Below are 23,867 nucleotides of genomic sequence, written 5' to 3'. Positions count from 1 at the left end.
ACATTATTTAATCGCATTGAACTGATGCTCATATATCAACAGAAATTATACAAATTTGTACTAAACAAGTGCCCCACGCAAAAAGGGGGAGAAAGGGAGAAGGTAATGTGGATCAACGGTGATTTTCGGCTGTGCGATTACAAACAATTGGCTATGTATTCGTTATTTGTTAAACTGTGAGGCTGAGATAAGCCAGTTTTACTGTAAATAATGGTGGGATGGATTTAGTGTCACTACCCTTCCTTTTTCACTCCTTCAACCCTTACTTGATTCACATTACCTTCTCCCTTTCTCCCCCTTTTTGCATGGGGAACTTGTTTGGTACACATTTTTATATTTTTTGTTGATATAAGAGCATCCGTTCAATGTGATTAAATAACGTTGAACCTAAAGTTAAGGAATATTATCGTATTAATGCATATTCATTTTAAACTGTGTGTGCTATTTAGAATTGTTCTACTGGGACCAGCTTCCCTACTGTACTGCCCAGCCCTAATGAACAGATTAATTCAGCCCCTCCATAAAGGGGACACACTCCTCTTTGGACTGGTGGATGATGGCTGCCTGTGTACCCTCGAAAGAAAAACAACAAAAAAGACATGAGCAAAGATGGGCAAAACTGCATTGTTGGTACGAACTTGCTGTGTAAAAACCGCAAACAAATAAATATGCAGACAGTTGTGCATGATGTGAGCTCCACCATTACTCACCATACTCGGAGCCCACAGGGTGCCATGACAGAGTAGCTTATCCAGGATCTGGAATTTGGTCTGTGTTCTGGGATCTCGGGTCATTTAGACAGGGAAACACAAACATGCAGCATAGCATCCAGAGCTGCTGGCCTTGGAACTGGCGAACCGGGTTCTAGTCTCGGTGTTAGCTCTATCCATGCCTACAAAAAAACACGTGGCGCAAACAGCTGCTTCCATGACGTGGCAGAGGGTACTGTGTGCGAAAAGCATACAAATGAGTACCCCGCTGAGGATCACAACATGGAAGACCATGAGATGGTCACAAGGAGACAAACCAAAGTATGTGGGAGATACAAAAAGCATAGTGCGCGCAATGCTCACAGATGAGAGCCGAGCTGACCAGCACGCTCTCTTTGCTGTGTAGAGTGGAGTATGGTTCTTACACAGAGGCATGTGCGGCACAAGTATTGCAAAGTTCACCTGCAGAACTGAGCGTTTTTAAAGAAAATAACCCCTTTCAGACTTTAACTGTGAGTAAGACTGTGGGAGATACACTTACTTCGAAGTAATGCATTTTAATAGGAAATTGTCAAAATAAGGCACCGCTGGTCCATATAGAGTAGACTAGTAGCCCTATGTGATAACCTCTGTAAAAGCACGACTCACCCCGCACCTGTCCAGTGCAGATGTTGCACCACTTCCCCAGGTAGTTACAGCTGTGCAGGTCACGGGTGAGCCCAGGAGGGAGGCAGGAAGAAAGACAACACGGACAAAGGGAGAGGAGCGGGCAGAAAGGCATACCGGACAACGGGAGGGGGCGGATAAAAACCAAACAGACAACATGAGGGGGCGGGACAAAAGACAACAGAAAGTATGGCAGGAGGAGGACGTGAACAAAGACAACGCGGACAATGGGAGGCGGTGACAACAAAGGTAATACAGACAACGGAAGGGGCAGGAAGAAAGACAACACAAACTACAGCGGGAAGGTGGTAAGAACAAAGTGAACACGAACAAAGGGAGGGGGCGGAAGCAAAGTGAAACAGGAAAATACAAAACAAGCAGAAGCAAAAGAAAAACAAGCATTCGGCCGCGCGGCCGAAAACGAAAGTAATAGCGATCGCGATCAAAGCGAAAGTGATCGCGATCGCTTGGACGGGAGCGCTGTGTGGCAAGCACGCGAGTGGTGCGCGCGCAGCAGTGATTGGCGGCTGCGCGTGTGCACGTTCACGTGCACTGTAGCTTTAGGCCACGGCAGCACTTTGAAAAGCCCAGTTATAAAATGTCTCTTTCGAGCCTTTGGCTCGCGAGACCTAAAAAGTAACAAAAATGATATCAATAATAGAAGATAAGGAAATTTTGGCCAAGAGGGCACATAGATGGACAGTGTTGAATGATTATAAAGCTCTTAAGCCGCAAGCATATCTGAAAACAGGACTTGCACAGAAGCCAAAAGAAAACTTCTTAAAACGGCGTTCTACCAATCCTTCCTCACTTGACACCCTGGAAAAGGAGAGATGAAGAACAGTCCTGCCGCTTCTGTGGAGCAGGAAAAGAGGACTTAACACACATAATTTGCATTGGCCCAAACCTGATGGACATAAGGCGCGACTTACTCCCAGTAATATGGAACGAAAAGGGCATAAGAAACTGCAGGCAGGCTGTGAAGCTGTGTTTTAATCCAGAGGAAACTCAATTAAACTGCGACTAACAAAGTATTTCGACATAGTGGCTAGCAGACTTAAGACTTATTAAAAGGTGCAGGAAGAATAGCATGCAGTTATAACATTTTATTAATCACAGAGGCAGTCTGTCTAGAAATAGACTTGTGAAAATTAAGACCCGTACTCTGAAGCACATGCACTTTATTACCCTTGAAATGAACTTCACAGATAATGAAATTGAGATCGATATGTTTTTTTATTCAAGAGAATATTTTTTAAATGTAATTATACAAATATAATGCAGAACATAATTTTAATTTCAACTTTTAAAGTATTTTATATTGTGAGTTTTAATTAACTGAACAATAAATTCTAAATTGTCAAAATTGTGGTCGTCTCTCGAAATCCCCCCTCACCTGGCCCCCCCACCCGCCGCTCTTTCCTGCAGTGGCCGCGGCTGTGATCCGCTAAGAAAGCTTATTAACAAGAGCACATTAAAGCTCCACCATAATGTCATTGCTCTCACCAGAAATCTTCTCCCCTTAGACGCAAGTTATAAGCTTCACCCCACCATCTTATCAAATCTTTCATCATCACACAAGCAGATAACATTTCTAAAACTATGAATGCCTAATTTCAGTGAGGGATATACCCATGAAATGTAAAACAAGTGATAGCCTACCCTTGCTGCTAAAAAAAGATATCCCCAGAGAAGTGGTAAATTCTTTTTCTTCACACACTGAAAGATGACATGAAATTGGAGTTCAAAGAAGACTTGGTGATGAGCTTGAACAGCTGTTCTACAAATAGCTTATTGTCTCCTAGTAGGTAAGAAATGATGAGAGACTAAACAGGCTTTGTGTTAATTAACCCAAGGCATTGGAAACTAGAGAATTGGTTATTCATTTCGATGCTTTTACAGTTAGTGCTCTTTTTGTGTATGAGGGTTCTTCTACAGCCTATTTCTTCTTTTGTATCAAGACGGATGATGGAGTGGGGCACCAGGATGTTCATCAGCTGTTGAGATTAAGTCAAGTCTCAATCAAGAAATTCAGATCAAGGTAGTTAGAGTGAATAAGCTCTGCAATCTCCACTTTGGGGCAGATTTACAAGGACTGGCGCATCCCTGCATATCAGCAGGGATGCTCCAGGTAAGATGCGTCATGCAAGTTTACCCTTGCGCCACCACAGATGCGCCGCATTTACAATGTGGCGCATCGTGGCGCAAGGATAAACAGATGCGTGACGCATCTGATGGCGTAAGGGCGGCGCATTGCTGGAGTCGTGTTGCAAGCGCGACGCAACTCCAGCAATGCTCAGGGGTTGCCCATACCTAACATGCTGCGTCAAGCCTTACGCCTGCTTCAAGCAGGCGCAGGGTTTTGACGCAGCGGCGTCGGAAATGTGACTTTTCCCAGGCTTTTTCCGACCGAACGTCCACCCTGCATACATTAAACCTGACGCAGGTTTAATGTGGTGCAGGGCTTTACAACGTGACGCATCTCCATAGATGCATCACCTTGTAAATAAGGCGCAACATCGCGCATGATTTACGCCGCCGCTGCATCACAGAAGTGACGCAACGGCAGCGTAAATGTGTCGCAAGGGGCTTCTAAATCTGCCCCTTTGTGTTTTACTTCTGATCTGCAATTATGGAGAAGGCACTTGATGGTAACGTGTAAATCTGCTGAATAAGTCAGTGAGAGATATTATGTCAATCTGGTTTTCATGGTGGATGTCTTTGCCCTTAGGGGCTGATGTTCCTTTTTTAGACCTAGCAATGACTGTAATGTTGTGAGTATCGTGTGTGATATTTGACACTGAGCTGGATTCATATTCTTAACATAGATACTCAATGTCACTCTTAAAGAGATGGTGATCTGGTTCTTTTGAGTCATTGTTCCCTATTCCTGGAAGTTTTAAAACAAATCTACTGTGAGTTTGGTCGGATGGCTGTTTGAAGAAGGGTGAGTTGATTAATGATGGTGTTGAATTTGGGTTTCCAACTGGTGTTTGTGCATTTTAGGATGTTAAGGACTAGCTTTGCTTTCTTTTGTAGTGAGTCAAATTTGATAGGCTGTTAACATTAGTGGAAGTGCTAGAATTGGTGATCAACATTTTGTCATAAAATGTATCTAGCCTAGATTTTCTTAGCTCATCTTGAGGTTGGTGAGAGTGTGCCACAGTTGGTGATATCATTGTGTAATTTTCAGATTCAGCAGTGTTGAGGTGGGAAGATGAACATGGAGAGGTAACGGTTTAGGGTGGAGGCAGCAAGTGGATGTTTGTAGCTGTGTTGTAAAATAGAAGGGGAGAAGAGTGGGAGCTCTGTTGGTCCTTGGGAATTTCAGGTTCTGAGAGGAGAAGTCTTTGGAATTGGAAGAAATGCTTGGTGTAAACTGGCTGGTTTCGGGAGTGACAACAAGGTGGGTAGTGTTATTAGCGGACCTTTGAATGGGGGCTGAGGAATTAATATGGTAGGGATTCAGAGATTTCACAGTAGTGTAGCGGTCTGCTGGTGTGATTGAGGAGGCCATGTGGGAGCCAGGTTGGCAAGAAGATATGGTCTCTTTGTTGGAGTTTGAAGATCTTGTGGTGGTGGAGAATTAGCTGGCATGCATGGAATGGGAGGGTATTGATAACACTGTAATATGAACTGGAGAAGAGTTAATAATTCGGTGGGCGAAGTGAAGAAGTAAGTTGTGTTAGCATTGGGGTGAGAAGGGATATAGAGGTTGGGGTGCCAATGGTGACAGGCTTTCTAGACACCACAGGAGAGTTTGGAAGTGTCTCTCCAATTTTGTAAGCTTTTCATCCATGCCTTGGATCTTGATTTTGCTATTACTGAAGGTGGAGATTGTTAGATTAACATAAAAGGAAGGAGAGGGTATGGAGGTTAGTTTCCATCCACATGCAATTTTGGAGTTACGACTGATGTTCAGGTTATTCTTTAAAAGCATGGACTAGAGTGACATGTGCATGAAAGGTCTGTTATAATACTACCTGTGGAGTGGCAGGATTGCTCAGTAATTATCGTTTCCAGGTATTCTCTGATTAGTATGTGTTTGAAAATTTATGTTGCATATTTCAAGAATCCAGGCATATAAATGATCTCAAATGAGTTTATTTAGGTAAGTGGCTGGTTACAGGCAGGGATTCAGTTGAAGTTATGCAGAGTATGGTGTGTTCTGAAGGATCTTGAAACTGTGCCAATAAGAAAACTAGGCATAGACATATTGAAAGGTGGAGGGCACAGAATCATGTTGAGAAAGCCCCAGTGATATAACAACCAGGTTGTGATGATGTCAGTGAATAACATACAAGAAGACAAAAAAGTGGTGGTAGTGTCAGTAAGTAGTCAGTAGACCTAGTGCGGAGTTCAAAGACTGAAATTCGTTAGTTGAGCAATCCTTTGCACAACTAGTTTAATGTTTATAGCAGCAAGGGTCTTGCCGCTCAAATCGGGGGAAAAAGAGTGACCGGGCAGTGAACAAATAACACAAGGTGTAAGAGGAGGCTTACATGAGGCAACAGACTCCAACATTTTGCCTCACTGTTTAACATATCTGTATCCTGTCAAATATGTGTACCGATTACATGTTTGTTCTCCATTTTGTAGAAAAGAGGGCGGGTCTAATATAAATCTACATTGGAATACAGGCATCAAATAGTCTACTGAAGATAATGTATGTGTTGTATATTTGCATAATGTGCATCCACTTCAAGACCATTGTTTTCACTCTGTCAGTGTGTGGAGTAGAGGACTGGAACAAATAAGTAACAAGGGAAAGTCTGAAACAATTTTACTACTGCTTCTCTCCTGTGGCCTTATTGACAACACACCAGTTCTTTATGAAAGAAATCCTTAAAGTCCAATAAAGACTATACCTTGCATGGTAGCTCTACATTATTCTTAATCGTTGCTTGGTTACATGGGTGGTAATGGTGATTTCATAAACCCAGTATAACAAGTTATGTATTGGTGCAATAGTGTTATGTGGAGGGATAACTCTTTTTCAACCTTCCATAAATACATCAATTAAAAAATACCTAAAAACAGTAAGGACAAGGAGCTGATGGTAAACCCACTAGCAACATCTACTGCTAAGCCAGGAGCAATCCTGATGCTAAAGCATGCCACCTCTCAGTGTCCTTTTAGGAGCATCTTTAAAAGGAATAAACTCGTAAAACCTGGATCATGTCTACTGAGAGCCCTAAAAATTTGGTATTCTCATAATCGGGACCATGTGACTTTATTTATGCATCTATGTGGATGGTGCATTAGTTAAATTTGGCTGAGGTTCATTCATTGGATTGAGTTTCTCCATTTCAGTGTCATGGCTTGGCTTAAGGCTGATCTTTGGGCAGAAGGTCTGTTTTGACTCAAGGTGATCTTTCTCGGAGAACTTTGAGACCAAGACTGTCTAATCGTCACTTTCAGCACAAAGCCAGACTTTGATACGGGCTGCTCCTCTATTTGAGGTTTTGATGGGATTTTTGGGGCAGATTCAGGGAATCCCTTGAGGTTGATATTATTAATATGACTTCTGTTAGTGTGGCTTCCATGGAAGTTTGTCTACTTTCATTTTATGTTTCTGGCCCTGCAGTATTTATGGAACAGACTAATTGGTAATCACTAAATTGGTAATTGTGATGGATGCCCCTCAGTGTAAGTATCCTTCTGACCATATACTCAGGTCTCTTTGTTAAATGACAATGGTCTTCTTCTACAGCAATAACTGCAGAGGAGCTCACAAGTACCATATTTATTCTCAAACGCTCCTTGGGTAATTCTGTCGAAGAATCTAATTCCACTATTGAAATGGCACAGTGAGCCAAAGTGTCTCTGTTTTTGAAGCACACTCGGTTTGGTCGTGCTCACTGGGTGAACAAGGTTTGCAGAACCTACGCTTGTCTTTCGAGGGAAAATGTGTGTAGCACAGTGAACATACCTTAAAAAAGTGTTTTCCATAATTATTGCGTCTAAATTTACCTGGCTTCATTCTCATATGATCTGAATTTCTCTGTACTTCCTCTTGTTTCTCATCTGTCCAAGTATTTCTGCACTGCTCATAATGCTGAGTTTTCGGTGTTCTCCACCGAAGTAACACAGTCTGGTGTCCAAGTCCATTGGTGGAAAAGAGGAATTTGTGCCCAGTGCATTGTCAGCTTTGGGCTGACCTGTAAATGTCTCACTCTGTTCACTCATAGAGATAATGACACAGAAACCCCTTGCAATTTTCAGAACCGAACACTGGATGCCAGGATTATGCACAGCATGTGAATCTACAATAGGGCAAGTTACAGACACATGTGCTTCCATAGTCCATGATGGGATGTTTGGGCAAGAAAAGAAAAAGTAACTGCCAGGAAAGGGAGAAAGAGGGACTGTGTAAACATGAAAACAAATGAAGAAAATACATTGAATTGAATAGAAGGTGTAGGAGAGAAAAAAACAGATTAGCTCCTTAGTAAATGAAGAAGCTGCTACAATGGAAAAATAATAAAGGTGTGACAACCGGAACTGGAATAAAAATCAACAAGTTATCAAACAAAGAAGTTGAAGGCAGGAAAAAGGTACATTAAAATGATAAGTGGAACAATAGTAAAGATAGACACATTTGAAAAGATTGAGTTTGGTGCAATGGAAAGAGCTGTAAGCTTGACAAATGCAAATAAGAAGAAAGATGAAGACAGCAGCTAAAGAAGGAAGATGAACCCATTACCACCGAAAGGTCTTTTGTAGAAGATGGATCAGGAGTTGGAAGGAGATGGCACATTGGCACAGAAAGAAACATGACTGAACAGAAAGGAAGATTACTTGTTTCGCATATAGCACTTGCTACGTCATTTTTGCCAGTTCATAGCAATTTTAACAGCAAGGGTTACAATAACCAAAGGTAAGGGCACTCAAATTGTGGGTCCATTGAAGAATAAACAGTTAAGTTGACTCTGTGGAGGTTTTAACTTGTGATTTTCATGTCACATACAGAGGTCACCAGAAAGCATATTAAATTACCAAGCTTTCTAGCCAGTTTTTACAGACAGATGTATAAGGAAAGGGTGCAAGTAAAGAGATGAATCAAGACATGCAAGAAATAACTGTTCCAATTACAACCAATAGGAAGATGATGTCATACTCATTAGAGCGCGTGACCGGGCTTTTCCACCCCCTGGCAGCGGCGGCGGGGCCGATGCCACTCCTCCTGGCAGTGGCGCACAGGTGCTTTAAGAGGGCCTTGTACCTCACACGCGCGGTGGTGCCATATGCGCCGGCGATACCCTTAGAGGGTTCACCTGGAGGTGGGGGGGTGCTCGCGGCCCCCGTGCTGACGGACTGGTGGGCGGCGGACGTGCACACGCTGGGAGACCTATACAGGGATGGTGTGCTGATCCCGTACGAGACCTTGGTGTCGGAGGACGGGCTCCCACCTGGTGGATTCTTATTGCACCGCTCACTACTGGCGAGCCTGACCGCCAAATGGGGGAACATGGCCGCAGAGCCTGCCCAACATCTGACCATGCAATATCTGCATGTCATGGGACGGGGCGGGCACTTGGTCCGCTGGTTTGCCGCCTCGTTGCGAGAGCACACGGCGGTTGATCTGGGCCCACTTCGTGGCAAGTGGGAGCTGGACCTGGGACGGCCGCTGACAGACAGGGAGTGGGAGAGGGTGCTCAGGAGCCCAGTGCGTATCCCCCGCAACCTGCGGTTTCGCCAAATTCAGTTGTTCATCGTCCACAGGGCCTACCTCACACCAGAGCTGATTAACAGGTATTTTCACCGCGTGGATGCGTTTTGCCCCAGGTGCCGCGAGCTGGGGGCGGGGTTGCTACACATGCTGTGGGGCTGCCCTGCGCTGCACGCCTATTGGAGGGCGGTTAGTGAGCAGCTGCAAGGGAGTGTGGGGCGCAGCGTTCCCTTTGACTGGCCCGAACATATCTTACACCAATTCACCAGATCGCCCAAAGACAAGGTAGTGTCCAGATTTCTAGACCTGGGGCTCGTGGTGGCGAAGCGCCTCATCACCAGGAGATGGAAGGCGCCTGACCCGCCGCACGCGAGGGCCTGGAGTTCATCGTTTCAGGCGTGGGCCAGAGCGGAGGGGACGGCCATCCGCAGGGAGGACACACTGGGGCTGCGGAGGGAGCCCATGGCGGACCGCTGGGAACAGTTGCTTGCCGAGTTCCGGCGCTCGATGGGGGAGGGCGCCACAGGCAGCAGGGATGGGGCCGGGCAGGACGGCAATGGCGCAAGCGGCGGCGTAGTGTAGGCAGCCTCGCTGGCGAACCAGTGCGGGCCCCCCCCAATGTCGCAGGTCCACTGGTGAGGTGGTAGGGAGCGATTGGGGACACCTGCGCCTATTAGAGCTTGGAGGGGTGCCCCTGGGGCTGATAGAAAAGGGGGGGGGGGGTCGGGGCGGACTGGGGGGTGGGAGCACACCAAACACGTTCATACACGCGCTGCCTTTGTTATGGGTTCTCTCCTTTGTGTTGCATGTCACCTTTTTGATTATATCGACGCCTCAGTTGCACTGGCGAGTCTAGTTTTCCTGAACGGCTCCATGGCTGGTGGGTGGTGGGGCTGGCCCCCTCTAACGAGATGACATCTGAACTCCTAAGGATGAAGAGACTGGGCCTCGGGAGGGCGGTGGTGGGCGCGCTAGCAGGCACCTGACTGCTCCCTCCCATCCCCCCGACAGTTGGCATGATTCACCAGTATGTCTAAATTTCTGACTTGATGTCTATGCAATGTGATGCCGTATGATATGCTTATGTACTATGATCTAAAAACTTAATAAAACAGATTTGACAAAAAAAAAATAGGAAGATGATGTCATTCAAAGAAAAGAGAAATGACACGTGGAACAGGAATTACAGCGGACATGACAACACCAGAAAGAAGATGGAACTATTAATTGGAAGAAGATTGAGGTTATAAGAACATAGTGCAAGATGGACAACTGGGAAGGGAAATAGTTAATTTGGAATGGGCTAGGAAACGAAGTAAAGAAGAATGGTGAACAGTGATGGTCGTAATAAGTTATGAAAATAGCACAAATAAAGAAGGTTTGATGGATTCAGTGGGAAATGAATAAGATATATGTGTCAAGACAATATGGACATTTGGAACAGAAAGTAAGTCATGTATGGATAGACTTGATGCAACAACACACATCAACAGAGATAATAAAATATGCAAGGATAAAAGATGACCAAAACACTGATGTTATAACTCAACAGAACCAGCACAGACATTTAGCTTAGCTTTAGGCTCATCAGGTTCCTCAACTTGACCCATGTCTGCCCCAATATAATTCTATAGAAAATTACCATCTTTTGTGTGGTGTATGTCTAGATTTTTGCCTTAACTGTTTTTGCTGTCTTTAGAACTCTGTGTACCTTACCCCTGCTACCCAGTAGTAAAGTGCCTGCGCTTCTCCTTGTCAACATGATGAAACAGATGTGCTCCCAATTGGCATATATGATCCACTTATAAGCCCCTAGTATAGGGTACAAAGTGTACCTAGGGCCTCTAAATTAAATGTTACTAGGTGACAGCATTACAGCAAACAAATGATGGACGGAATGCTGACTATGCAAATATTCTCCCCCAGTCAAAAGATCTGGGTTAAATCCACTGTTCTTTTGCCAACTACGCCACCCCAGTTTGGACCCAGCCAAATGCAAATCAGTCTTGACCCTGTGCCCCATGGGAACAGTCCAGACCAAACTGCCAGGCCAGGTCCTCCCTGGACCGGAAACAAGCATCCTGGGACCGGTTTCAGGGTATGTCACCCTTCTTCAGCCAGGCTAGCTTGAATCTAGTGGCACAGTGAGCAAGGGACCCACGTCTGGGCATACCCATCCAACTTAGGGCAAAAAGTGTTACAGCAAACAAATGATGGACGGAATGCTGACAATGCAATCATTCTCCCCCAGTCAAAAGATCTGGGTTAAATCCATTGTTATTTTAGCCACTACGCTACCCTAGTTTGGACCCAGTCATATGCAAATCAGTCTTGACCCTGTGCCCCATGGGAACAGTTCAGCCCGAACTGCCATGCCAGGTCCTCCCTGGACCGTAAACAAGCATCCTGGGACCGGTTTCAGGGCATTACCCTTTATCAGCCAGGCTAGCTTGAATCCAGTGGTGTAGTGAGCAGTCTTGACCCTGTTCCCACAAGGAACAGGATCAAGACTGATTTGCATATGGCTGGGTCCAAACTGGGGTGGTGTGGTGAGCAAAAGAATGATGGATTAAACCCAGATTCTTGTGACTGGGGGTGAATGTTTCCATTGTCCGGCATGCCGTCCATCAATTGTTTCTTTTACTAGATGACAGCAGCACCTATTGTGCTATCCACTACAGTGACAGTGTAAAACATGGATTCACTTTGTAAGCCTGACTAAAGCAGCTTTAGAACTACAATTTAACCCGTCAAAATGAACGTTTTGACAACCCTACATCTTCCTTTTGAATATTAATAATTCACTCTTAAGTAGGCCTTACTGCCCATAAGGCCGGATGCATGGTAATTAAAATTAAGACAGGTAGAAATGTAATTTTAAACATTCCATTGCAGTGGAAAAGTCCCAAAGTCCCACTGTAAATTAATTATTTGGCTTGAACTTTTTATTACGGGCCCAATTCACAGGTGATGTTTGATTTTTAAGAATGTTACGGAAAAGGTACTTTTATAAACTTACCTTTTCCCTGGCTTAACCTTAAGGAAGTAATTTGCATTAGCATACAGGTGCCAAAGGGCAGGAGACAAAATCTTGGGTGTGGGGATGTGTTTCTGTTCCTCTGGCAGGATGACCATTTGGACAGGTCCCAGAAACTTAATTAACTTCAAAGGGGCCTCCCCTTTCACAGGTAGATGTCAGATGGCACCTTCACAAGCCCCTACTTTGTTCTCCTAGTCAGCCAGGCTCCACTCTCAGTGGGGATTGAGTTGCCACCAGAACTAGCTTGAAGTGACCATAGAGGAGACATTGCTCATTTGCCTTGGCAATCCTCTGAGGTGGACACACAGGTTATGCACAAGGGGAAGGGTTTCACCATCTCAGATTTAAGCAGGGAGGGGCATTGTGGGATAGTTGCTTTAGGGCATACATGGAATGCAACGCAAGTGGGTAGGGTTACACATAGGAACTTTTATAAAATTGGTTAGGGAGGAGCCAGGAGTCACCCATACCCACAAACTGGTGCCAGGCATAAATGTAGCATCCCCAGTACCCTCCTCAGAACACTACTGGACCTGTGGACGATCACAAGCTGATTGAACCTGCTGTCTGAGTCCTGAGAAGAACCCTGAAGGAGTAGACCTTCTCTCCCTCTTGTACCGAGGCCAAAGGGTCATAAAGTTGACCACCTGTTTAAGCTAGAGGGTATCAACAAGCTAAGAGGCCTTTCCTGTTAGTGTTCAACTGACCCTTTCCAACTGTATCTGCCCTTGACTCTGCTGGAGCCTTCACCTGGAGTCTTGACCCCAAGTGCTTTTCCCGAGGTCCTGTAATCCTGGGCTATATCAAAGTGTATTACTTCAAACATTATGAGAAACCTTGGACTTAAAATCTGCTTTGCTCCAAGGAGCTCCAGAGGACTGGGATAAACCTACGAAGCCGATCTGATGAAAGTGCATCCTCTCTGGGCTGAAGATTCAGGTTTCCCTCGCTTGAAACATTTCCACAGCAGCAATTACGATTCAGCGGGACCTCACAGAGAAGCGATCCGGCTTTGTGGAGTCCTCTTCTGCTACAGTTTACAGCCTGGCCCCATTGTAGGAATCCAAGCCCTGAAAAAGGGACTCAATGCACAAAAGAAATCTTCACCTGGTGCAAAAAGTATCCAGCAGGCAATGACAATTCTTGGGCATCAAATTCAAATTTGCCCCACTCAGAGCTTTACCGCCAAAAGTAAGTGGCTCCACACAGACCTCTTCCAATGGCTAGCTGACCTTGTGGAGCCCTTCTTGGCCATAGCCTGCTGTCTTGTCCTGTTGAAGATTTTGGACTTTGATTTTAGAAACTAAGCCTGAAGTTAAAACGTCCAACTGACCCAAACTTGGTTTCTGAAGCCGAACCATGCTAAATCACTGTCGGACTCAATTCGTACCTAGTTCCCAGTCTACCACGACCAGTTGACCTGTAGTGCTTTTTGGTGTTATTTTGATTTAAAGCTTTAAAAATTCATATCTCTTCTTCTCATTACTGGATTTTTGTTGTTTTGGTGTAATTTTATTTATTAAAATGTAGTCGATTTTTCTAAATTGGTTTGGTATTTTCCTTGCGTTGTGTTTTGACTTTTTACTGTTTTGATACTGCATAAATACTTTATACAGTACCTCTAAGTTAAGCCTGTCTCCTCTGCACCCTAGATACTAGGGGTTGGACTCAAGTTTATTTAGTGGCTTAAGTGGTTCACCCTGGCAAGGATTGTGATTTTTACTTGAGGTGTATAGATACAATACTAAAATTTCCTACACACTATCACAAAACAATAAAGCATGTCCCCGTGATCTCACCTCTTCCAGGTAGATGGAGACAGAGTCCGGTTTAACATCTACTCTCTTCACAAGTGGGAATTTCAGGAGCTGCAGAAAGAGAGAACACAAGAGTACATCACTTTCAATTACAGGGGTTCTGCCATGTGGGTGCACAGCTTATTCGGAGTCAAAAACCACATCCAATGGACAGAGAGTAGCCTGTGATCGAATCATTGTATTAGGAACTGGCTCTTCTGCAGCCCTACATCTTGTCAGACGTAGGGGCTGTGCCACTGTGAGACAAACATTGTGTAGTCAGGTCCCAATCAACCTTAAACTAGGTACAGAAGAAACTCCTGATTATCTTCTGCTGGATGTCATTTATGCTGGCTTTCTTGCCTCTGTTGCATCTTTCTCCCCACCTCCCTTTTTCACTCTTCACTCATTCCTTGTTGTGGTATGGTGCTCTTCATAGTTTAGGAGGCCTGTAGAATATGTGGGCATGTCTGATGATGCAGGAGGGTGAGACAGAATACTTGTGTGAAATGAGGAACGTGACTGAGTGGGAGTCCGTTGGGTGGAGATTGTTATGGTCGCTGGTGTACCTGATTTTGTCATTACTGTTACTGGAGAACGTCTGTCTTAACAAACTTGGATTGAGCTACACAATAGCTAGACACTTTCTCTGTATCACCAGTGTTTTTGCTTTTCTTTCATTAAGTGGTCAATGCTTCCTTCACTATATTTGTCTAGTCATCTCTCTGTCTTTCTCTCTCTGTCACTCTTTCCCCTCACCAGCTTCCAATACCATTCAGTTTATTTCACCTCAGCATTTCCTCCATGCTTTATTTCCACTGTTTCTCACCCTCATCTTCATCACCTGTCTTTCTCATCATTTCCCCCCTCAGTCCTTCTTCAGTTTCCATGCCTGCCCATCTCTTTCTAACTCCTCCTGCCTACCTCCAATGTTGCCTATTCATTCCCTGTATGCCTTCCTATGCACTTTGTTGCTCCTGCTCTCATTCCTTCAATGTCTCCCTCTCCCTACACTGCTCTTTTCTTATCCATTCTTTCATCAGTACATTATCTGTAACAAAATGATTCTTTCTCCCTGAATCTCTACCCTCACTCGCTGATTCTATGCATGCCTCACTGTTTCGCCTTCCTTCCTCTCAAGAACTCGTACAACCCTCTGTTCTTTCCTTGTTCTTATGCAGTCTACTCTTATAATTATTAGATCAATGAGGTGGCCTAGAAGGAGTATGAAAGGATTCAAGGCTTGGAAGTGGTGCGAGCTAGACCATTGGCTGTTGGTGTGTCAGTGGACGGGGCTTAGACCAACCTACCATGGATTCCGATGTCAATCCTTTACAAGCTATGGCCCACGCCATTACCAAAATCCAAGAGGACCTTGGAGAGCACCTTTTTGTTAAAAAAGGGTTTTGAGAATCAACACTTTTCAGTAGATAAGGGCAAGCACCCCTTTCTAGCGACAGGCAAACAAAATCAGCAGCAGGGAGCGCTTTGACACAGCTCAGTACAGCAATTGTTCCAGTGCAGTTTGCGGTCTATTGGTTCATCACCTTTTAAGGTCAGAACCATAAGCACTGCCTAAAAAATATTCAGGGGAATGACAGACTGTCCAAGATTTCATGGATCGTTGCCGTTTGCATTTTTTGTCAATGACCCACTTACTCAGGTGACAGCAAAAGTGTTGTTTAGTCTCTCTCTCTCATTTAACCGATGAAGCACTCGTTTTAGCTATGCTTTAATCAACTGAGACAGTCCTATAATAGGATATTATACCAAGTTCATAAAGCCCTTCACACGTATTTTGGATAGACACCAAGCCAACTAGGTACCACACATGTGGTTATTAACCTTTGGGCAAGGCTCCAAGGCTATTGTGAGTTAGCCAGCTATTTACAGCTTTTGAGAGTAAAGTATGCTGGACTGGCAAAGCTGTGGCTGCGGCATTCTATCAAAGCCTTTAAGAGGAACCCAAAGATGAGATGCTCTCTCCTTAGCAATAAATAGGCCCACTATCTGCAACTCTTGTATTAATGTGACTTTGCAGACAGAAGCGCAACAACAAATAGAGATACATAAAATGCACTGTCCTGTAGGGTGTTTAATGTCTCAAAGAGTCTGTGCAGTTGGGTCTCTTAAAAATGCCACTCTCAAGAGGAGAAAATATCGGAGACAACGAGAGGGGTTATGCCTTTACTTTGGCAAGAAGGGGGAACTTTGTTAAAAATTGCCCGTACTTGCAAGAGAACTAGGAAGCTCATTACAGATGGGCAAATCTGAGGTGGGAATATCTTTCAGAACGTATTTCCCAACAGAATGGACCATTATTCCTTGTCTATGATACTGCCATCAGGCAGAGACCTGTTACCAACATGGGCCTCATTGGCAGCTATGATTATTTATGGACACAAAGTTCAGTCAATCGATGGCGAGTGTCCTTCATAAGAAGTTTGAGTGGTGCATAGGAGACCTCTATTCTCTGGTGATGTGAATTGTGCGCCAAAAGTACTGGTGATGGTCACTCAGCATGCCAAAGAAACACTTCAGCATTATAGGTTAGTGACACATCACTTTTTCTGAAGTCTTGGGAACTTCTTAGTTGGGGCCCCATAATACTGTGATGTATTTGAATGGAGCTATCAAGTGCTAATTGCTTCATTGCGCTCAGCATTGTATACCCCAGAAGGGAATATGATTAACTCAAGATTTAACGCGTATAGCTTACACTACTGAAAGTCCAGAAGTGACTGTCCCACCTACATGCAAAGAATATGCAGGTGCATTTAGTTAAAAAAAAAAGCTGTCTCTCTCCTGTCTAGTAGTGATTATAACCATTTCATTGATGTCGTCCATGATGCCTAAGGCAGATCTTACCTTTAACACCAAAATAGGATGATGTACTTAGGTGTTACTTTGCTGAAAATCTATCTGGAGAAGGGTTTTATCAGGCATTCAGTATCTCCAGCCGTGACTCCCATTTTCTTTATACTGAAACCTGATGCAGACTTCTGACCATGTATTGATGTGCGGGAGCTCAGAACAACAGAATGATTTTATTTGAAATGAGTGTTCACTACCAGTCCTGTATTATGACCACCTGATTGTCAACAAGAATTTATAGTGAAAATGCAGGCATCCACAGTTTCTTGGGGTTATTTTATAACAATTTCACCTTCCAACTCACACTTGTCACCTGGTGATTTACTACTCCTATACCTTGACATGGACAGAGCACAATAATTCTACACTTGACAGAGAGTTGTTGGTCAGGAAGGTGACATTTGGGCACTAGATACATTACTTGAAAGGGCCCCCATGTATGATCATGGAATTGGCAGACCATAAAAACCTCAGCCTCTGATTTTTCACTAAGGCCCCGATTATAAGTTGCACAATACTGGGGTAATGGCTGAGTGGTAATATCGCACCAGTACCATGCAATTATGAGTAAAGTCTTAAGGAATGGGGAATTACCATGTGGGACTGATTTTTCCGGCCATAAAACCATTTAGAATTTTCATTCCATGGGGATTTAAGGCATGCTTCAAGCACAAATGTATGTTCACCCCGTGGGTGGGGTTGGGGGGGGAGGGAGGGTGGTATGAGAAGATTAGGGGATGAAGAGTATTTTATGGCAGGGGAGCATTGTAGGTTCCCCAAGTCAGAAAGAAAACTGAATAAGACCTGGCTACAACAGAAGCGAAAGTCTCAGGATATTTCCAATTGGTTTTACCAGTCAGAAAAAATTGAGTCAGGTTCTCCTACACCTGGAAAAAAAGAGGTGTGGAAAAATCTAACCACTTGGAGTCAGGTGGAGCAGAATTTCATGAGATAATTCAATACCGCCTGCCTCATAATCAGGCCCTAAGTATTCAAATGATAGGCATTCCAGACAGTATCTTCTTTTCCCAATTTTCCTTTTAAATCAATAATAGACCAGGGAAGAGACATAGGAAGACAAGCGCTTTATTCAGGCACTGGATTTGGGAAGAGGTCGAAAGAAAAGGTCTTCCTATCATCTAACTCCTACAGTCTAAATTTGAGAAAGAAGTGGATGAAGGTTTGTGATGACAACAGGAGACAGTAGATCAGGATGTGCCTACAAAGCCCTTAAATGAGCAGGTGTTAGTGTGGAGTCACCCCCTCCAATATTAGGGCATGCTGGATATAGAAGAACGCAAGACATCCTTTTCTGGAATATTGTGTATGTAAATTAATGTGTCACCTATAGAAACTGGAATGGAGTGGTGAGCAAAAAAACAATTGCTTTAGGCCCAGATCCCTGACTGGGGGTGAGTGTTCAGCATTCTGCCATTCAAGTATCCTTTTTGCATTTGTCACCCTAAGAGGGATGGGTATGTCCAGACGTGGGTCCTGTGCTTGCCATGCTCGCTGGATTCAAGCTATCCTGGCTGATGACGGTGATACCCCAAAACTGATCCTAGGATGCTTGTTTCTGCGCCAGGGAGGACCTGGCCTGGCAGTTCGGCTGGACTATTTCCATGGGGAGCAGAATCAAGACCGATTTGCATATGGCTGGGACTAAACTGGAATGGCTTGGCGTGCAAAAAACAATGGATGTAGGCCCAGATCTCTGACTGGGGTGAGTGTTTGGCATTGTTGAGCATTTGGTCCACCAATTGTTCTTTTTGCACCTATATTTAGGCTATGGCATATCATGCTTATACCATGGGATTTTTACATCTAATTTCGACTCTCAAACAACCTTGGTCCCACATATCTAAATATTTCATTTAGGATCTGCCTCCTTCAAGTAATAGTACCATCTTATTTGTGGTAGTGTATTACTATGCCAAATTGACACATTTTATTCCTTAAGAAAATCACCAACCTACCCTGAATGGGCACAACATTTCCTCAAGAACATTGTGCGACTTCATGGTCTGCCTGAAATTGTAGCGACAAATCATATTGCACAATTCGTGGCCACCTTGTTACCATTAACTTTAAATCGAAAAGTTACCATCTGCAAGGAGATGGGCAGATGGAGAGTCTGAACGAAGTCCTCGGGGGACGCTCTGACTTTGTGCAGCCTCTTTGTGGCACATAGTCAGAGTGCATCCTCGCAGCTCCTTTGCCCCTGTACCCATGTCAATAATAAAGTACTGAAAAATAGGCAAAGTGCTCCTTCATTTCTATTGGGCCAAGCCTCTATGCAACAGAGGGAATGCCCTAAGAGGTCATACTGGCGCACATGTAGTGCCGGCACAATCTAAATTACAGAAGTGAAAGTACAAGTGTCTGCAGCTTCTTCCGCAATATCAAAGTGCCCCTAAGGGGGAAGAAACAGGTAAACATGTCTTTTTTGCCCCCGGGGCACTTTGAATATTATGGCCCTTGGCGTTTTGAGTGCAGAGGATGCCACTTGCAGAGTTTTTCTGCATACACTTACCGGGTATTCGACTGTCCTTGAAACATTTGAGTTGAATCCTTTCATTTGACCCTCCCAGTTCATGTCTGCCTCTGTGTCTTCTGTGCTGAGATGGCTCACCACCTTGCAGAATGTAAGTAGTTCATGAATTTGTAACCATATGTTGGTTATGTCACAGTAACATAGATTTGCAGGCAGTAAATGATTACCAGCCTCTATCCTTTTCAGTTGGGAATAAGAGTTGACTATCAACTGCGCATTTGTACTTTCTGAAGTCTTCCCTAACTTGAAAACCTATTTTGTGTTCCTCTTTGTGAATACAGCTACAGGTAAGGTGACAGTTAAACTTGTACTGCTGGCTTGCTGATTCATTTACCCTATTTTAAACTTATTCAGAGTGAAACCTACAGGCATGAAGGTACCCTCCTCCCATGGTCATAGTTTTTTTTTTTTTTTTTTTTTTTTTAAAAACCTTTATTTGTGCATAGTAAAAGAACAAATACGGGCCTACAACCATCCGGCCGGCCACAATACGGTTAAGCACTGAGGCAAACATTACATCCCTTGTGCATTGATGATCAAGCTTAGCTACGATTGACGGGGTATACACTGGAGAGATCCTTGACACCAGTGGAAGGAGAAGTGAAGGTTAATTTTGAGGTTTTTAAAATAATTTTTTCGAGAGAAAAAAAAAAAAAAGTCAGTAAAGGATAGGACCAAGGAGATTCGAGTCCGCAAGATGGCTTCACCACACAGGAGAGCAGCAGCATCATTAAAACGACCATAGAAAATCTCAGACAGTGAGGCGGTGCAGTTAGATAACAGGATAGTCACGTGAGTAAATACGCACCCCTCCAAAGCCGCCCCCACTCAATCCACCCCACACCCGGACCCCGAATCGAAACAAGTATAGCGCAGAGACATAGAAGAAAAAGGCCCATAGAACTAAAAAAAAACAGTGAATTACCCCCCCACCCTACACCAATGCGGAGGCTACGGCCTGCCCCCCCCCAGCATAGTGCCTGTCGCCCAATGAACCCGAAATATAGACAAGAGAGAAAGTAGGAATAGAATGAAGAAAATAAGAAAACAAAGAAGAAAGAAAGCGGGGAGGAGCCCCACGTAACCTCGGAGCGCCCGGGACCACCGGCCAGCCACGCCTCCACACACTGAAAACCCACTATACCCAAAAGCGATCGTGTGAAGATAACGTGTCACAGCAATTTAAATGAAGGCAGACAATTCGCGACGAGTGCGCACAACATATGCAAACAGTTCCAGTCCGAGTCCAGTCCAGCCGTGAAACCATGGTGATATAACTCAACCTAGCCCTGGCCCGATCGCGGGCTTAAGATTAGACCAGCCCCCACATGAAGGCCCCGCATCCCGTGCAGACAAAGACAATATGGCCGCTGGGGAGAAGATGGAGAAGTAGAGTCACAAAATGGCCGCCGATCGGCTATTGAGGTCCCCTTGTGCACCATATAAAATCCAGACCTGGCCTGTAAAGTACACGAGTTCCACATAAAAGAAGCCATAGGCCACCGTGAACGATTCCTCGAGGACGTCAGGTGTCGCTCAGCTGGATACTCTTGCGGGCGCGGTGGGGCAGGCAACAACAAGGCAGGCAGCGATGAACGGGGAAACAAAGTATCCGCAATTGAGCAGGAGAGCGATTGATCCTGGATGCCGGGAAAGCCAGTTGCAGACACCAGCGTAGCACGGTTATACACAGTCATTGCGGCCCCGCAAGAGGACAGAAGCACCGGCCGACCCATGTCTTGTTGATAACAAACGGGGCGCTCACGACCCGCAGCCGACAGTATGGAGTCGAACCGCTCACTCAGCGTTTGCAAGCCAGCACACAATTGCAGACGAAAGTCCCGCAGGGCAGCCAGAACGGAGCCGCATGTCAGCGGAAGCTGCGCCCCCACATCGGCAGCAATCCGGGACGGCACTGTGGAGCTAGAGTCTGGTAGAGGGAGGGCGAGGCGGGTAGCGGGCGAGACCGGAGCATCCCCCCCCAGCAGAAGGCAGGCAATCAACGCCATGTTTTACCGCTGAACGGTGCTGTGGCCAGGGGGGGGTCGTTACAAGGAGGCAATTCCCATCAGGTCTGCGCCGCAACAGGTGAAAGCCAACAGTCGCTTCCCCTCCCTCGGGCTCTCTGTGCCGCCAACTAGGCGATAGAAGAAGGGGGTCTGCAGCCTCCCACAGCGCGGTCCACAGAGCGGGCCAGAAGACCCGCCACACCGGGGCTTACCCTATAGCTCCAGCCCGTCAGGTGCAGGGTGCAGGAGGTGTCCGGGCTTCTCTCCCCCGGCTCATCTGGCGACAGTCCGTGGTGTGAGGCGGGATCGGGACCGCGGGGCTCAGGTTTGCGCCAGCGGGTCCGGTGACTGCGGAGCTTCCAGGGGGCCGGCCAAGGCCACAATAGAGCAGGGGTCCAGTGCGAAGAACAAAGGCACCAAGAACTCCGGCATCCGGGCGGGCTAAGACTCCGGGAAAGCGGCGGCGCGGTCAGCGCGTCGTCGCACACGGTGCACCTCGAAAATCGGCGAGGATAGGAATCAGGATGATAATCCGAGGCCAAGGGCCGACGGAGCCGGGCGCTCAAGCGTCTGCTCCGGTCGCCATCTTGGCTCCTCCCCCCATGGTCATAGTTAAGGGTCAACTACAACATGAGGTCAATGTGGTTTTAGAATCCAGGTTATGTAGCGGCCAATTGCAATGTCTCATTGCATGGATAGGATATGAAGCTTTGGAGAAGTCGTGGGAGCCAGCACCTTTTCAGCAAACACCCCACCTGGTCTGAGTCTTCCATTCAGCATATCTCCTGTAGCCTTCTTTTAACCCCGGTATCATTGAATAGATAGATATTGCTAAGTTCTTTACTGGGAAGTGAACGGAGGGGAAACAAGGCGAACATCATAACGCGGTTGTGGAAGTGTAGTGAGGCAGATAGAGAAGGAAGGCCGACATCATGAGATCATTGTAGGGTTCTACTTCTCATAGTCTTATCAGTCATTGTCCTCCACCTCACTTTGTTGTGTTTTCCATTCTTCTTGGGATTTTTTCAAGGTGTTATAGAGGGAACTCTTCAAGTCTTCGTTGTGACAGTACTTGATTTTCTGGAACTCATTTGTGAGTTCATATCTTCTACCTTCTCCGCATCAACAGTGGCTATCTCTAAAGAAGATCTTTGGGTGTTTATGTTGCTGGAGCGGGTATCCAGGCCTCCTTCAAGTTCGTCATTCAATATCATTCTAGAACAGTTAGTTAGTGCTGGCAGGAATGGGAGAGGAAGAGGACTAATGTATTTCCTGGCATACACGAATTAGTGAACTCTTCCTTTGAGCCACGCATGTATGTCTATCTTACACTACTCCATCATCTCTGCAACTGCTTTGGAATGCATTTGGTGGGTATCGAGCATATAAGATGGACTCCTGGGAACAAAGTCTGTTGTTCCTTCAGTCACCTTGCTTCTGGGAAAAGGAGTGGGGTGGACAGTACATCAGAATCCTATACCCAAAGAAAGCAGACCAAGAGAGTAATGTCCTTTCGGCTCTCGTCTTTTAACTACATATGCTAATGGAAATCAAGCAAGACAGAAAAAGTTACCACTCATCTGGTCAATCTTTTCCCATACCTCGTGCAACACCTTGTGCCCAGGCATAGCCTGCATCTTTAAATATTTATTGATTTATATTTTACTCTGAATCCCAGACTTTTTGAAACGAGGCACCTTTGTTGCCTGCCTGTTATAAAGGTACTGCATTTTTACCAGTGCCACCTTGATTTTGCCTTTTCCAAGAAGCTTCCTATTGTACCAGGCGTTCTCTCCATGAGCTAATTTTGTGGCTTCTTAATTCTCACAAATACAGATTCACTCCCCTCCCACAATTCTTACAGTGATGTTGGTCAGGGGAGGAAATCCCACAGAGGTTTGAGAGGAAAGTGGGGGGGTGGTCCATTACCTTTGTCTCAGTGTGAGTATCAGGTATATATCCTGACAGCATCTTCACCTCGATGAGCACCATGTTGGATATGTTGCGGCTTCCGGCATACCTGTAACATAAGAGGTGTCAAGGCCAATTTTCAAGTATCATACAAATCCCTACTCTAGCTTATAAAACCATATTGTGTTCTGCTTTTTCAATGATTTTATTGTTAATCCATGAACGTACAGAGAAGAGAAAAGAAATTAAAACATAAGGAGAGCACGCATATGAAAGCAAGGTATACACTTCAGCGGTAAAAAAAAAACCACACAAAAAGAAAAGGACAAGGTTTCCCAATTAATACAGAGCAGCAACACCAATATTAACAAGATAAAACAAGAGACTTTTACACATAAGGTTGAAATTTACAAACTCATATAAATCACCACTGGTCCCCATATTTCCTGGCCTAGTTTCTTTTTCCGCGTACCTTTCAACGCATATAAGCTGTACTCAATGTTGAAGGATGCCAAAAATATAGCTCGCCATAGTTCAAAAGATGGTGCATCCCTCTGTAACCACATTGAGGCTATACATAATCTTATAACGGAAGTGGCCATGAATATAAAATACCTATGTCTATACATCACTGA

The 23,867-nt window shown here is 45.1% G+C and overlaps 1 protein-coding gene across 1 annotated transcript in view; it reads right to left on the bottom strand.

Annotated features, from left to right (window-relative positions):
* Positions 1-23,867, bottom strand: part of LOC146812815 (alpha-2-macroglobulin-like protein 1) — an 820,867-nt gene that overhangs the window by 60,361 nt on the left and 736,639 nt on the right. The window contains exons 32-33 of the mRNA XM_085615206.1: positions 23,251-23,341; positions 13,888-13,956 (exon numbers count right to left, since the gene is read on the bottom strand). Of these exons, the coding sequence (XP_085471332.1) occupies positions 13,888-13,956; positions 23,251-23,341 (160 nt within the window). The remainder of the gene's footprint in view (positions 1-13,887; positions 13,957-23,250; positions 23,342-23,867) is intronic.

The sequence above is a fragment of the Triturus cristatus genome, chromosome 7 (assembly GCF_964204655.1).
Source record: "Triturus cristatus chromosome 7, aTriCri1.1, whole genome shotgun sequence".
NCBI classification, from domain to species: domain Eukaryota; kingdom Metazoa; phylum Chordata; class Amphibia; order Caudata; family Salamandridae; genus Triturus; species Triturus cristatus.
Note: the sequence above shows the minus strand (reverse complement) of the source record. Positions and strands in the feature narration are given on the sequence as shown.